Source organism: Dromiciops gliroides, chromosome 6 (genome assembly GCF_019393635.1).
Source record: "Dromiciops gliroides isolate mDroGli1 chromosome 6, mDroGli1.pri, whole genome shotgun sequence".
NCBI lineage: Eukaryota > Metazoa > Chordata > Mammalia > Microbiotheria > Microbiotheriidae > Dromiciops > Dromiciops gliroides.
In genome coordinates this window covers 192,982,432-192,999,192 of record NC_057866.1, presented here as the reverse complement: position 1 = coordinate 192,999,192, position 16,761 = coordinate 192,982,432, and the positions used below count along the sequence as shown (strand labels likewise).

Sequence of the window (16,761 nt, the reverse complement as noted above, 5' to 3'; positions counted from 1 at the left end):
AATCTCAGTTTGATTCACACATTTCAACTATTTCCATGTGCATATAATGAGAATAGTCTGTACTTTGGAGATAAGCCCAGGATTAGACCTACTTAAAAATCATGAAGCCTTGCTATAGGCTTCTAGCTACCATGTTAAAAAATATTTTTGAAAGCTTAGTTAAACATCAGCTACATGCCATCTACTAACTTTTGTGAATATCAGATAGCATAAAGAGTGCAGATGTACTTAAAATCTTATCCAAAGGCAACTCCATTTTCTACTATTAATGAGTGGTACCCTACTTTAAGACTAAAGTATCATTCTGTTTTGCAAAAGCCTTTTTTTAAAACCTACTTCTAAAGAGGAACACACAAGCTGAAAAATACTAGAGTGAGATAATTTAGTTAAGCAAGGCTTCCTGTATGAATTTATATTTAAAGGCCAGGTAAATTGGGGAAATTTTTTCATTTAAAAATGTGTTACGTGATTTTGTGTGAAAGAAAAAAAAAGTTGGCAGGGGTGGTTCTTTTTTTTTTTATAGTGAGGCAATTGGGGTTAAGTGACTTGCCCAGGGTCACACAGCTAGTAAGTGTTAAGTGTCTGAGGCCAGATTTGAATTCAGGTACTCCTTAATACAAGGCTGGTGCTCTATCCACTGTGCCATCTAGCTGCCCCAGGGGTGGATCTTAAATATTGACATTGAAAATGAAGAGTGAAAAACAGAGTTTAAGAATAATGATTCTGTCCTCAGCAAGTATACTAACAAACCACCCTATTAACTAGTGTATATTTTGCCTTCATGATATTCTATAATCATATGCTTATTCTTTCAGTCATTTTTCTCTCTTGAAAAATACAGATTTAGCAAGGTTATTGATTACAAAACCAAGATATATTGAAATAGTCAACACTATAGATTAGAGACAGAGACAGAAAAACTATACATAACATACTTTCCCAGAAATGCTAGTTAGAATAACCATATGAAACATTTGGCCTGATTGAAATCCATAGTTATTTTCCTATATAGAAAAGATTTGCAATTGAATTTATTCAGGTAGTCACTCTTTTCATTGATACAGGTGACAATTCTTCCTCATGCTATGAGTTGCCTTAGATGAAAAATTTATCTTTGGTGTCTAACCTTTTGATGATGTACTTTTCTCACTTTGGCTAAACAAATTCCCAGATCAGGGAAAAATCAAGTTACTGGACCCCTCCTTGAAGCCTTTCCAACTTTATAAGGCATACCAGATTTATATTCTATTGGGCTACATCTTAAGAACCCATGATTACTTGCATTCTATAATCAGAAATTAGAGTAGAACTGACACTTTTGCCAGATACATAGAGGAAAATATTCTCGAAAACTTCTTAGTGCTGCAACACCAAATGCAGGTTTATTGGTGCCAGAGACATCGAAAAGCTTTTTTTTTTTTTTTTTTTTTTTTTAATGATGGCAATGGGCATGACTGAGAAAAAAATTCCCTAATAACTAAGCTGAGAAAAATTAAAATTAATCATGTAACATTTACTTTTCCTATTATTGTCAATGTCACTGTCATTCTCCAAGTCACCTAAATTCATAATCTGGTGTCATTCTTTATTCCTCACGCTCATTCATACCATGTAATCTAATATAGTGCAAACCTTGCCATTTCTCCTTTCACAACATCTCTTATACATGTTCCCTTCTCTCTACTCAAAAAGCCGATACCCTAGTTCAGGTACTCATCTTATATCTGAATAATTTTAATTATCTTTTCACTGGTCTTTGTCTCAAAAACCTCTTTGCACTTCAATATATCTTCTCTATGACTATGGAAATTATTTTACTAATGGAGAGATCTGACCATATCCCCCCCCTTTTTTTACTCCATAAACTTCAGTAGATTCCTATTCACTCCAAGATCAAATATCAAGTTATTTGTAATTCACAATCTGGCTACTTCCTACCTTTCCAATACTTTCATATTTCATTCTTTTCACATACTGTATGATCTAGGCAAATTGTCCTTCTTACTGGTCCTCCAACATAACAATTCTCTCTGCTATTGTAGTTGATATACTGCAGGTTTGGGATGTACTCCCCTCTCATTTCTTTTATTCATTCATCCATTCATTAATTCATTCACTTATCCATTTATTTATTTATTCATCCACTCACCCATTTATTTATTTGTTGGCTTATCTATCTATCTATCTATGTATTATTATTATTGTTTGTTTGTTTTGGCAAGGCAATTGGGGTTAAGTGACTTGCCCAGGGTCACACGTCTAGTAAGTGTCAAGTGTCTGAGACTGAATTTGAAGTCAGGTTCTGACTTCAAGGCCAATATTCTATCCACATCACCACCTAGCTGCACCTCCCCTCTCATTTCTATCTCTTAAAATCTCTAGCTGTCTTGAAGATTGATCCTACTCCAGTTGACGTTTCCCTCTAAAGTTAGAAGTGATTTATTCTGTAGGTATTTGGTATACATTTATTTATTTATTTTATCTCCTTCTCCTTCATTTTTTTTTTGTGGGGCAATGAGAGCTAAGTGACTTGCCCAGGGTCACACAGCTAGTAAATGTCAGGTATCTGAGTCTGGATTTGAACTGAGGTCCTTCTGAATCTAGGGCCAGTGTTTTATCCACTGTGCCACCTAGCTGCCACCTATCTCCTTCTTTAGAATGAAGAAATTCATTGATTTTCACCAAAGACATAATTATAGATTTTGGTGATTGCTTAAGTGAGCTGCAGATAGGGGATGAAGTAAGGAGAATTAATAGTAAGAAATTCAATTCTTAATAAATCTGTTGATAGCTATATTGCATCCCTTTGGTTAGGTTACCTGGTGACACTTTCAATTTTAGGTAATTAAAAATGTCCTCATTAATATGACATTCAATTGAATAAGTTTTACTTATGTCCAAACCAGAACTTCTGGTATACCTATATATATGTGTGTATACATATGTGTGTGTGTATGTGTGTGTATGTATATGTGTGTGTATATATATATGTGTGTGTGTGTATATGTATATGTGTATATATATGTGTGTGTATGTATGTGTGTATATGTGTGTATGTATATGTATATGTGTGTATGTATGTGTATATATATATTTATGTATATATAGTACCATTCCATATATATTTAGCACCATTCCTTCTCTCCATAAATAACTTTGCTGTATAAGACTTTGAGAGTGGGATCAATTAATCATAGAAGAGTTTGAAAAAAAAAAAGCATTCCAATTTTGATTCCATGGTTTGAGTCACATGACTTTACATGGACAGTTCATGGTTTTGAATACACACAGTAATATATATTACATATGTACACATATTAATAAAAAATACTTGTTTTGGCAATCTTCCTATACTCATTTGAAATGAATGGCTTAATTAAATATTTCATAAAGTAAAAATGGTTCACATTTTAACGAACTAATGCATATATCATATATTCTTTCTAAAAATACATTTGCAATATTCGTTCAACTGGCTAGTAAACCCATCCTCTGTTTAATCCCGAGGGCATATTATCCAATGCTCCAATGGGTTTGTGATCATATTAATATGGGTAAAGACATAGATCACAACCCATATATATCTACACATCCTGAGTAACTCTCTTTGATGTACTCCCACAATTTTTCCATAGGATGTCCACTGGGTTGAGACACTTTTTCATAATCCCCTAATATTGCAGGGGTGCCATTATAGCACATGGATTTTCCTTTGTTTTTGTTATAGTACCATTATTTTCTACTCATAAATTCTCTGATATCTTTCTTAACCCTTTTTCCTCTGCATTATTTTTCATATATATGTTGCAACCTGCTCTCAACTGTCATGTAACTTTCCAATGATTTTTTTGTTGATACTCTACTTTAATCAATTTGTATAATTCACTATTCCACAGTATGTTTAATGCTGTAACAAAATTAGGACATGCCTAAATCACTATATCGTCTTAATTCAGATTATGGCATCCAATGCAGGAAATATAAATAAAATTATATTCCCCCAAAAGTTTATCTTTTCATAGGTAATATTGAAAGCAGAATGAGCTTTTCTGGGGCAAAGTAACTTTATCAATCATTGTTAATATTTGTAATTGTTTAAATTCAGGGTAACTGGTTATATGTGTTGTTTTAAATTAAACATGGATTTTCATTTCACTGAGGACCTTTGAAGTTCATTGATTTAATTTAATATATGGGATTACCCACAAAAATTAATATAACCATTCATTGTTGTCAAGTAGGGAAATGTTGTGGTGAGTATATTTAACTAAAAAACTCAAAATAACAACAAGATCAAATAATTTCCCTTTTGCTCTGATTCTTCTGTCACAATATGACTAATGCAGGAATATGTTTAATGTGATTGTGCATACATAACCTATATCAGATTGCTTTCAGTATTGGGGAGGGGAGAGGAGAGGAGAAAAATCCTATGAAATAAAATGTTAAAAAACTATTCTTACAGCTGGAAAATGATAAAATACTTTTTAAAAACAGAACTCCTGTCCCAGCACTAGAGAAGGAAAAGAACTTGCACCCGTGTTCAATACAGATGAGTCGTGAATATGAGTTGAGAGCTGATGCTTTGATGTAATGTGTGCTTCGGTGTCTTTAAGTTCTGTTATAGACAGCATGAAAGTCTACATTGCCTCTCTTCCACACACCAAGTCAATTGGCTAACATTAATTTGGGCACCTTCAATAAGCCTTCTTGCAGTTCTTCATTGTTTGTTTCTTATGATACAATACTGCTTGATTCAATTCTTATGCCACCAGTTTTCAGAAATTCCTTGCTCAGTTAGTTAAGCTTCAAAGGATCCTAACTTTAGAGTTAGAAGGCAACTCAGAGTCATCCAATCCAACTTGCTCATGTTACACATAAGGGAACTGGGGCCTAGAGAAGTTAAAATTATTTTATCAGGTGATATAGGCAGCAATTGACAGAACTAGGATTTGAACTCAGGTTCTCTCATTCCACCCAGATCCTTCTTTCTAATGCTTGGTGCTGCATCCCTTTTCCTCATAACACCAAAAGTGCTACTATTGATATTAAATATGGAACATTTCTTTTCTATGATCTCTTTGAGGTAGGTTCCCAGTAGAGGTGAAAAGATAGGAAGTTTAGTCAATTTTCAAGCACTGATTTCTAAAGTGGTTGGACTAGTTACAATAGAGCTCCGGTGTATTCTTGTTTCTGTCTTCCTATGTCTCTTCTGATGTGGAAATAATGCATTTTCTTTGATCTTTGCCAATGTACGGGTGGCTCTTGATTTCCTCAAATTGTGCCAATGGAAAGTCTCAATGAGGACCTTTATATTCGGTCTTTAAGACAGGGTTTGGCATATAACAGATTTTATTGGTGATCATCTGTGTGTTGTTTTTGTTGTTTGTTTGTTTCTTTGTTTTTGTGGGGCAATGAGGGTTGAGTGACTTGCCCAGGGTCTCACAGCTGGTGGATGTCAAGTGTCTGAAACCAGATTTGGGCTTGGGTCCTCCTGAATCCAGGGCCTGTGCTTTGTCCACTGCATCACCTAGCTTTCCCCCACTGGTGATCATCTGGATGAATTATACAAACTATCTTTTGAAGGGAGCTTCACCTCCTAAGACAAAGATTCATAGTAGAATCTCAGGTCTTAGAACTTTAAGGGACATTGAGATCATCTAGTACCATTCCTTGCCTTTATATATTTAAGTTATTAAAACAATAAAAAAAATCTTAAGAAAATTATATGTCCAAGGATTCATCTCTCTTGATTTTGTATTTATTCCATGGACACAGATTATAAAACCCTCCTCTAGTACATCATGTGGTTTTGATTTACTGCGAACAAAATAATTCATTCCTTATTGAGAAGATTCTCAGAGATGGAGCCTGTCCAAATGTGACAATGCTGTCATCACTTAGTTGACCTATTTGTTTTTTCTTTATTTAAAAAAATTAAACCTTAAATATTCAATAATTTCAGTAGTCATCTAGGCCAGCCAATATCCCTAAAAGATTTATAACACATAGCACATTTGTTAGATAGGTTTTGTAAGACAAAATTGTTGACTTGTTAAAAGATCTTTGCCATTTACATATGCTTATGAAGGCTTTTTTGTTTAGGATTTTAAAAGTATTTTTCAAAATTACACTTCAATGCTTTTTTTCAGAGATAGTTTTGAAAAATATAGTTTAAAGGACAATGTTGGTTCCACAGGATTTGAAATTAAATAAATATATCAACAAATATTTGTATTATACTTCTTTTGCATAGCATACTGTTAGGTCCTTGGGGAGTTAGAGAAATTGTATAATACACTGGTCCTGTCCTCAAGCCATTGAGAGGGAGGTAATTCTAATATGATAAGGTTTCATTTAGGAGATGGCATTTGAGTTGACTTTTAAAGAATGGATAGAAATCCAAGGTGGGGTAGGGAAAGAGGAGAATGTTCTGTGTTTAAGTTCATAGAAGCTGATTTATTTCAACCAATATTTATTCACTTCCTACTGTAAGCAAAACACTATGCACAACAGGGGTACAATGCACAAAACAAGTAAAAACAAACAAATTTTAAAAGCCTACATTTTACCAAGAATGAGAGGATCATATATTTGGATTGAAAAAAAATCCCTTGAAACCACCAAGTCCAAGTTCTTCATTTTACAGATGAGGAAAGTAAGGCACATTGAGGTTAAGTGAATTGCCCAGGGGTCTCATAATAAGTTTCTTAGGAGAGATATGAATTTAGGCTTTCCTAATTCCAAGCCCCAAACTATATTCACCTTGTCACCTATGGGGGCAGAGATGAGTAGGATACAAAGTAATCATCACAGAAAGGCAACATTAGAGAGACTCTTCTACAGTCCACTTTATTGTACATATATGAAAAACGTGTGAAATTGCTAGCCCAATGTCGATAATTGCTTCCAAGGCAGAAATTTAAACCTGGTCTTCTGTATCCAAAATCAGTGCCATTTACAATCCTGGTGTGAAATGATGAAACTAATGCCTTGAATTTCATACTTACATATTATGTTATAGATAAAAAGAAATTATAGGTAAATAGAGAATTAAAGCCAAGAGAAAGGCTCATAGGAAGTAAACATGTGACCACTAGTCCAAAAAATCCTGTTCACGAAGTTAATGACATTCACAATCTTTTGAAACTTGCCCACTTCGAAGTCACTTTTACACTACATTACATGCAAAAGGCTAGTCAATCAAAGTCTGCATTATAGAGAAGATGACAGTAATATATTGGCAAAGATAAAGGAAGTTGCTACCACTGCCCTCTTCCCCCTTTAAGTATTATCAGATGAAATGTCTGCTGAGAAATATGCAGTCACAAAGTCTTCTACGAGATCACATTTCTGTCACCCAAGGGCTTTTCTACTGTGCTACCTCCAGATCAAAATCCTTCTCTGATGAATCCTTTACTAAGGCAAAGTTAATTATCTACATAATGATTCAAGATTTCATAGTCTTCTTTATCTATATATCAGTCAACCAAAGGGACTAGCTAGTGGATGATTTGTCCCTCTAACTCTTTCTCCCTCTTTTTTTTAAAGGAAGGCATTAGATATATTATACACATTAAGTATCTATTTATAGCCTGCAATGGTTATGGATACTTTGTAATAATGAAGGTCACTTAGCAAGATTCAGAAGGAAATTACTGTGCAATTAAAAATTATGTGTGTGAAGTCTCTGCCAAATTCAATTTTCATTTTCAGGTCTCCTCCTTAGACCTTCTTCAGTGCTCACCTGCCTAAGTCTTTTTTGCTTAAGTATTTTGAGGAAGAAAACACATTACAATCTAAAGTCAATATTTCTATGATTGGTTAGCTATTTCAATGGGAGTCAAGTGTGACTTTTATTATTAAAATGGTACAGGAAACTTTTTTTTTGGAGGGGAGACAGTTCTTATATTTTCTCAGACTGATCATTAGAGATACTGAGAACCCAACTGTTGAGAAATCCCCAAACTGTTCTTGGCTATTTCTTTAAAAAGACTTCAAATAATAGATAGAAAATTTAGTTTTTGCTTGAGACAGACTTTCCCAAAATTTCAATTAACCCCTATGATCTCAGACTGTATTCCCTTTCAAAAAAGGAGAATAATATATGATCAAATTATTCCCATGTCATTCTTCTACACAGCTCAAATGTACAGTTAAACAGAATGGTTTCATGCAATAAAATACTGGGTTGGAAATCTGACAAACGACATCTCTCCAAATTTCAAAGTTAATAGGCTTCTTTTCAAAAAGAAAAGTACATAGGGAAGATTCCTTCAATATGAATAATTACAATTGTTAGATTGAAAACCAATTACAAAATCTTGTTCAAGGAAGAGATTTTATGAAATTTTATGATGTTTTCCTTTTCTTGTGATCGAAATTTGAATTTTTTACTAGGGCATACAAATCTAAAAGTGAGATACTATATGGAAAGACAATAACAAACTACTGTACCACTTTTTAAATTAAAAAAATATGTTTTCCTTTAGGGTCTTCTTCAAGGTTAGGGTTTTAAGAACCATTTTCATCTTCATAGGCTATACCTTCAAATATGTTCAATATCTTTCTCTAGGTTCTTCCTCAATATCAATATAAGATAGAGACCAGCCTAAAATGACCTAACTAACAAGACCAAAAATGGTCAGTTTACTGTTTAATAATCCACAATTATAAAATCAAATAAACAAACAAAAACAACAGACCAGCAGAAGGCCTTACTAAGATAAGCCAATAGTGAATATACTATAAAAACCAAACAAAACTTTCAATCAAGAATTTTTTTTAATTTCCAATGAATGAAACAACCTATATTTATGCAACTGACAATGCCACTCAATAAATCATCAATATCTCCTGCCAGGTCTAATACAATTCAGTTTCTATCTTGAATCTAAACAGTAAGTCCAATCTGCTTCATGCACATATGCCCATTTTAATGTGAGTTCACCTGAATTCCACAGATGGCAATACTAATCAATTCAACAATAGAATGATTATAAAGAATGCTAAGAACACTGCCACATTGCCCTTGGCTACTATTTCATGAGATTATAAAATACTCAAAGAATTATTTTTTCCAGAAGCAACCTGAATGAAACCATCATATAATCCTTGCATCAACATTTCCATCCATACCCAATTATGTTGGTTGTAACAGATTCAATTTAAGTTATTTATTTGATCTTACCTCTATCACTGAAGTCATCCACTAGAATGATTTCAGCTATCAGACTGTCTGGAGTCCTGTTAATTATGCTGTGTATAGTCCGTAGAAGAGAAGTCCAACCTTCATTATGAAAAGGAATAATGATGCTAGTATTTGGCAGCTTCTCCAGGTACATCTTGTGTTTACAGCTAGAGATGACAGAAAAAGAAAGTTATATTTAAAACAAGTGTATATAATCAGTGTAATTAAACATTTTGTCTCAACCATTGTGTTTTCATACAAATGCAATGACTATTTTAGTATACATTGTCTTAAGAAGAAATTTAAAATGCCATTCATATGAATTCTTCCTTTTTAAAATTCAACAATTATTGCTAAATTTGCTAATGATAATTATTATATAATACACAGTATATAATCTTTATATATTGTACTTTATAATATAGCTTATGTTATATAGAAGCTATTACATAGATTATTTTATTATATAGTATATTAACTATTGCTATAATCAAAATTTACTCTTAAATAATCACTGTTCCAACTAATATTAGTAAGTATTCTCTTTTACATTAGTTCTAAAATATTAGTCTAAAAAGTCCACAATTAAGAATGTATACTTGAGGATCCTGTTTGAATTGAACATTTATTGCTACTGCTTTTTAAAGATGCCTTCCCCCAAATAAAACCTTCTATTTTTAAAAACCAATATTATTCCAGTGATGTGAACTGGTTCCAAATCATGCAATCATGTGATCTTTGAGGAATCAAAATAATGGGTCACCTATAAGTTGAGAGAACCCAGTTGAAGCACTGGCATTATCAATAACAATCTACTTACATGAAGTAATATAAGAAAATATTATATAAAAGATTCCTGGTCACAAAAGGGGGTGGTCAAGTCATCTAATAATAATGAGTGATAAGAAATAAATATGATATTTCCTAACTTGGAACCCATGACATTAAAAGTTCTTAGAATTTAGGTGGAAATATACGTTTGTTTTTTTTGGTGGGGCAATGGGTGTTAAGTGACTTGCCCGGGGTCACACAGCTAGTGTCAAGTGTCTGAGGCTGGATTTGAACTCAGGTCCTCCTGAATCCAGGAATGGTGCTTTATCCACTGCTCCATTTAACATCATCATCATCATCATCATCATCATCATCATGATGCAGGGCAGTGAGGGCCAATTGACTTGCCTAGGGTGTCACACAGTGAGTAAAATTTTATATGAAGATATGAACAAGAGAAACTCAGGATAAGAAATTACAGATATTTTCTGATCTGCACCATAGGAGAGAGTGGCCACATAGATGAGACCATAAATCCATTGAAATATTGAAAACTGCTATTTAAGGAACCTCCACAAAATTCCTGTTCTTGTAACTTATTATGACACATAGGCTTAGGTAATCAGATAACATAACCTCTGGCAAATCTTATCAAACTGGAAGCATTTTGAGTATGGATCTAAAAAATGGTGTCTATTAAACATGGACCAGTCCAGCTATGTTTAGAAGAGACCAACAGTGGAAAGTTAGTAACTAGAAAATATTATTATTACCATTACCATTTACCATTACCACTATTACTATGACTATTGCTAGTGCTATTGCTATTACAATTACAATTACTAATGTTATTACTATTACTATCATTATTGGCTACATATACTCATGATGATCACATACTAAAATGAAGAAGAGTTATGCTCAATATTGGTAGAGGGAATATTCAAACTATTTAAATAATAGATTTTTGAAATACTGAAGTTTGTTTGAAGAGAAGTATATAGATAATATCTCAAAAGTATTGGCACCAGTTTAAGCCATTAAAGTTCAAACCTGTATAAACAAAAACTGTGTCATTTACAATAAAATGTTATGTAATTGTTTTAAAAGTATTTAATTATATATTTACACATGCATATACACATATATACATCCATATATATTTATGTGTATATGTATATAGATATATATACGTATAGATAGATGGGTAGTATGCATATATATGCATGCATTTATGTATTATGTGTGAATAATGACCTGTGGAACACTTTGAAAACATAAATTTGTTATGTCATATTTATCTTCTACATATAAACTTTTGTTAGAAAATATTTACATAATAATTGTATGAAAGAGACAGCACAGAACACATGTAGAATATAATTCTAGCCTGAGGAATATAGCTATTAAGGGAGCATGACAGAAATCCGGTAGAAAATTTTGTTTATTATAACAATCTGCTGTTATTTAATTATCCAACTTATTGGGGATTGTCATTATTAATTAAAACCTCAAATTGCGTATGGTACTATGAAACATATGAGAACCCTAAGTACATTATTGTGTACTCCTTTGAGGAATATCTGAATATTCAGAAATACCATGCATTTATTTTCTCAGCTTAAATATTTTTGAATGTAACCTTTGATAAAATTTTTAGCTGATGTCTTATCATGACTTGGAAGTGATTTGCAGTACTTAAAGGTCATACTAGCTCTGGAGGTGGGGATGCTTTAAATTACACTTTTTAAAGCCTATCAGGTTAATTTTATTGTAATACCAAGTAATTTGCAGAGAAAACTATTAGACTGACATGTAAGAATTCTGATTTTAAGCAATTTCCAAGTGGCATATATATGTAAAGAAATAAAAAAAATATTCAATAATATTAGATTACAAGCTGTTATTAAGTGTAAGAATGACAAGAGTCTTTTCATTCAGGCTGATCAAATACACAATTCTCAGACTAGTTTTGTAACACTTTTACAGTAAATTATTGTTCATCACAGTAGTGAAAGAACCACTTGTAATAAAAACATTCTTGGTCAGTGGTTCAGACTCACTGGGAGCCAAGGAAATAATTATTTAAATTATACTCACATAAGAGTAATTTTTAGACTTAATTATTTAATTAGGGTTTCTCTTGTCATCAGTCTTCTGCATAGCAAAACAACTTCTTTGAAGTAATGCTATGCTAGAAAGTCTTCAAATTCTGGTGATAGATAATGTCTAGGGACCAGCCTAACTATGTATGGAAAGGTTTTCTACTAGCAGGTTGACCAGTAAGCTGGGATTCTTTAACTATGGCATTTTATGAAACAAGGACATTTCAGAATAGCTCTCAGTACTGAAAGGTTATTTTTTCTTCCACAATGTGACATTGGTATGAAAAGCAAAAGAAAGCAACTTATCTGTTTGTAATTCATGAGATATTTGTCTAATTAACCAATGAATTCCATAATACAAGAAAAATGAGAATATAGACAGCTACTATACTGATGCCAGAACACAAAGAAATTGCAAATAGATGAAAAGGTAGCCCATAACCTAAACTATGAGAAATGCACAAAGGAATTAGAAAGGCAATATAGAACAGTACTTCAAGAGATTTCATTACCTTCTCTTGCATATATATAATAAAAATAAAGATATTATCATGAAGATAGATTATGATACCTAAAACAATAATTATTGGATAGCCCCCTTTTCCCATTGATGAGTTATTCCTCATACCTTCTTGGTATAGGCCAGGCCAAATCTATTCTTCTAGCTCTGATCCTGTTTTCTGAATAGGAAGCCTCAGTTTTGGCCTCATTGAGGAACTTCCTTCAGTGCCTAGATCTTCCTTTCCAGCAACTCCAGTGGTCTTTCTCATGCCAGAATTTCTCTCTGACATGTTGGCCTTTTTTTCCCCCACTGTTGAGTTCCCCTGGGGCCTCTGTTTGGTGGAAGGGCCAAGATCAATCAACCTTTACCCACTTCCCACATCTTCTTCTGACTTTCTGGATTTAAAAATTATAACTTCAACCTTCCTTTTCCCCCATACCATGATACATATGCTTTTCAGTTCTCTTGTGTGTGGTCTTCCCCCAGTAGAATTTAAGCTCCTTTAATGTAGGGACTGTCGCAATGGATAAAGCACTGGCCTTGGATTCAGGAGGACATGAGTTCAAACCCAACCTCAGACACTTGACACTTACCAGCTGTATGAACTTGGGCAAGTCACTTAACCCCAAATGCCTCACAAAAAAAGTAGCATGCTTTGTATAATATAATCTTCAATTGGTAAGACCAAAGATAAAAATCAATACAAAATAGATGAGCCCACAAAGAAGAGGAGACATTGTCAGCAACTCTAAATCTGACCTATCTTTATAAATTCAGCTCTGAAAAAATTGGAAATAAGTAGAAGTAAAGAAAATGATTACCAAGAAGTTATTTTCTGCAGTTAGCTTTTGTACCTTCTTTGCCTTTTGGTTAATTTGGCTTTTTGAGGTCTGCTTTTCCTCATTTTTTGGTGCCTCTTTTAACATTTGGCTTAGTCTGGTTTTGTTTTGTTTTGTTTTGGTTTTTGGTTTTTGGTTTTTTTTGAAGGGCAATGAGGGTTAAGTGACTTGCCCAGAGTCACACAGCTAGTGTCAAGTGTCTGAGGTTGGATTTGAACTCAGGTCCTCCTGAATCCAGGGCCGGTGCTTTATCCACTGTGACACCTAGCTGCCCCTGGCTTAGTCTGTTTTTAAGGTGTTATTTTCTGCATTACTGTTTTGTCTCTACACCAAGTTTTTGACATTTTTCATGATTTGTTTGCATCACTGTCATTTCTCTTTCCATTTTTTTCCACTACCTCTCTTACTTTATTTTCACAGAACTTTTTGAGCAATTTTATGGTTTAAGACCAATTGACATTTTTAATGGAATCTTTGGATGTAGGAGCTTTGCATTTGTTATCTTCTTTTGAGGGTATATTTTGATTTTCCTTGTCATCATAGTAACTTTCTATGTTCTTTTTGCTCATTTCCCTAGCCTATTTCTTGACTTTTAACTCTTTGTCAAAGTGGCACACTGTTTCTAGGATTGAGGGTGCATTGTCCCAAGCATCATGGGATTTGTGCAGCTGTTTTCAGAGATATTTCTAGGGATTTTTAAGTTTCAGTTCTTCCAATGTGACATGATTTTAAGGAGTGGTATGTTTACTACTCTCCTGGCCTGTGCTCTGGTATCCATGCAAGTACAAGCCTGCTTTTCTGCCCTGGGACTATATGGAATATCCAGCTCCACCCTGGCTGCAAGCTCCAGTGTGCTGGTGCTCCTCCTTGGCCTGGGACTACCACTCAAGACTGACCTGGATTCAAGTATACCGGCAAAACAACAGAGTCCTACCTCAGTACTAGCAAAAAGACTCCTATAATCCCCTGACTAATTATTTGACCCCTTTACCCTTTGTGTGCTGAGTTCTCAAAGCAGTTGCTGCTACTGCTGATTCAGTGGCTCCCAAATTCTTCTCCTGGTTTGTTGCAGCTGGGTCTATGTGGCCTGCACTGGACTGTGCTCTACTTTCACCCAGGAGTAACAGAGCTTTCCTGTTGACCTCCTAAATTGTTTTTGGCTGGAATTTTTTTTTGGTGGGGCAATGAGGGTTAAGTGACTTCCCCATGGTCACACAGCTAATAAGTGTCAAGTATCTGAGGCTGGATTTGAACTCAGGTCCTCCTGAATCCAGGGCCAGTGCTTTATCCACTGTGCCAACTAGCTGCCCACTGGAATTAATTTTTTTTTACCCTGTCCTTTTGTGGGGTCTGCTGATATAGGAATTGCCTTATGGCAATATTTGAAGGTATTTGGAAGGGTCTTGGGGAGAGCTTGGGTGAGTCACTGCTTTTCTTCCACCATCTTGGCTCTACCTTTTTCTGGACCTTTCTTTCTATTTTCAGAGCTAGCTGTGAGGGTCTATAGGTGTTCAATGCTTCCAAGGTATTATGATCTAAGAAGAGGTGTGGTCACTGCTCTCCTATCCTGTACTATGGTCTTTTTCCTATAAGGGATCTTGTTTTCTTTCCTTTTATCCCTGGACATGTGACTCCAACTGTATATGAGGAATACAATGGAGTGTTGAACACAAAACCAGACAAGAGATCCATACAATGTCCTTTTGACCAATTGTTTTCTACCTCCTCACCCCCACTCACACATATATTTTGAACTGAGAGCTCCTGAGCTGCTGCCCCAGTCAAGGAAGCTACTCTCAAGACCTGGCCTGAGTGCCTATGCTGAGCTCTTGGACTCCACCATGATCTGAGTGAAAGAAACCTATCTATTGGCCTCATGAGTGGCCTTGGGCTGGAATATTGTTTCACTCAAACTTTTGTTGTTTCTGCCACTCTAGAATTCAAGGTGAAATGTTATTTTAGAGTTGTTTGGAGGGGAATTTGAAAGTAGTACTTAGCTAGGCTGAGTATTTCTCTACTCTTCCATTTGGTTCTGCCTCCACTTATAACTCTTCTCCTAATTTACTCTCCATTCATTATATGCTCCAGCAAATCAGGCCTACTTTAGATTCTTACAACATGATACTACATCTACTGTCACTTTGCCTTTTGTACTTTACATTTTTTTGTGCCTAGAATGTCGTTCCACCTCACCTCCATAACTTGGTTTATTCTTCTGTCTTCTGTCAAGACATAACTCAAATCCCACTTTCTCTAATGTGGAAGGCAGCTAGATGGTACAGTCACTAGAGTATTCTCCTTGAAGATAGGAAAATTTAAGGTAGTCACTGTCACCATGGACAAGTCATTTAACTTCTGTTTGCCTCAATTTCTTCGATTGTAAAAAGAGGGTAATAAAAGCCAATAGCTTAGGGAATTGTTATGAATATTAAATAAGATACTTGCAAAGCATTTAGTACAGTCCAGTTAAATAGTAGCTGCAATAAGTGCTCATTCCATTCCCCCCTCTTCACATAAACAGATCTTTCCCTTTTCCCAAATTCTCTTTGCTCCAGTTATTAGTGCTTCCCCTCTGAGATCATCCAGTTATTTAGATGTTGTCTACCCATTTATAGATTGAACTCCTTGAAAGCCAGACTGTGTTTTATTTCTTTATCTCCTCAGTACTTACCACAGTGCTTGGCCCAAAGTAAGTACTTAATAAATGTTTGTTGACTGATTAGCCTTCTGCTCTAAATCTATGATCCTATAATATTATCCCTGAGACAGTAATAAAAGACTCTGAGGAAAGCCTACTGTTTCTTCAGTTCATTGTCCAAGGAGGATTTATGGAAATAGAAAGATAAGAAATTCCATGCATAGGATAGGAGAATATTGGGTGGGGATGGGGTAGGGAGTATGAATCTGAATAGGTAGGATAAATTCTCATAGTAATTAAACTATAAACCCACTAAAAAAAATTACAATGTGTTTACAATTTAATCATACCTATAAAGTTTGACCCTCTAATTTATTTTCCTTGAAATACTTTTGATCCAATTTGTATAATAATCCTTCATAAGAAAGAAGCTACTCAGTTTTTCTTTAGGAGGGCAGGGAGAATATATGTCAAGCTTCGTGGAAATTGGGTTAAAAAAAACAATAAAATGAACAAACATGAACTATGATAGCCCAATGGTTTTCATTATTCAAAAGATTAAATGGGTCAATTGAAGCCAAAAGTAAAAGGTTATGACATGCAGAACCTGGGCAGAAGGCCTCATAAGATTGATTAAGGCTTCATAGCTACCTGTAAGAATAGAAATTGATTAGTTGATGTAGAAGAGAACAGAGTTCATGGAGTTAAACCTATTC

General features: G+C 34.4%; 1 protein-coding gene across 2 annotated transcripts in view; it reads right to left on the bottom strand.

Moving 5' to 3' along the window:
• The window catches only part of GALNTL6 (polypeptide N-acetylgalactosaminyltransferase like 6), a 1,532,830-nt gene that overhangs the window by 827,388 nt on the left and 688,681 nt on the right, over nt 1-16,761 (bottom strand). For both annotated transcript variants that reach the window (XM_043972447.1, XM_043972448.1), the window contains exon 5: nt 9,191-9,357. In XM_043972447.1, the coding sequence (XP_043828382.1) occupies nt 9,191-9,357 (167 nt within the window). The remainder of the gene's footprint in view (nt 1-9,190; nt 9,358-16,761) is intronic.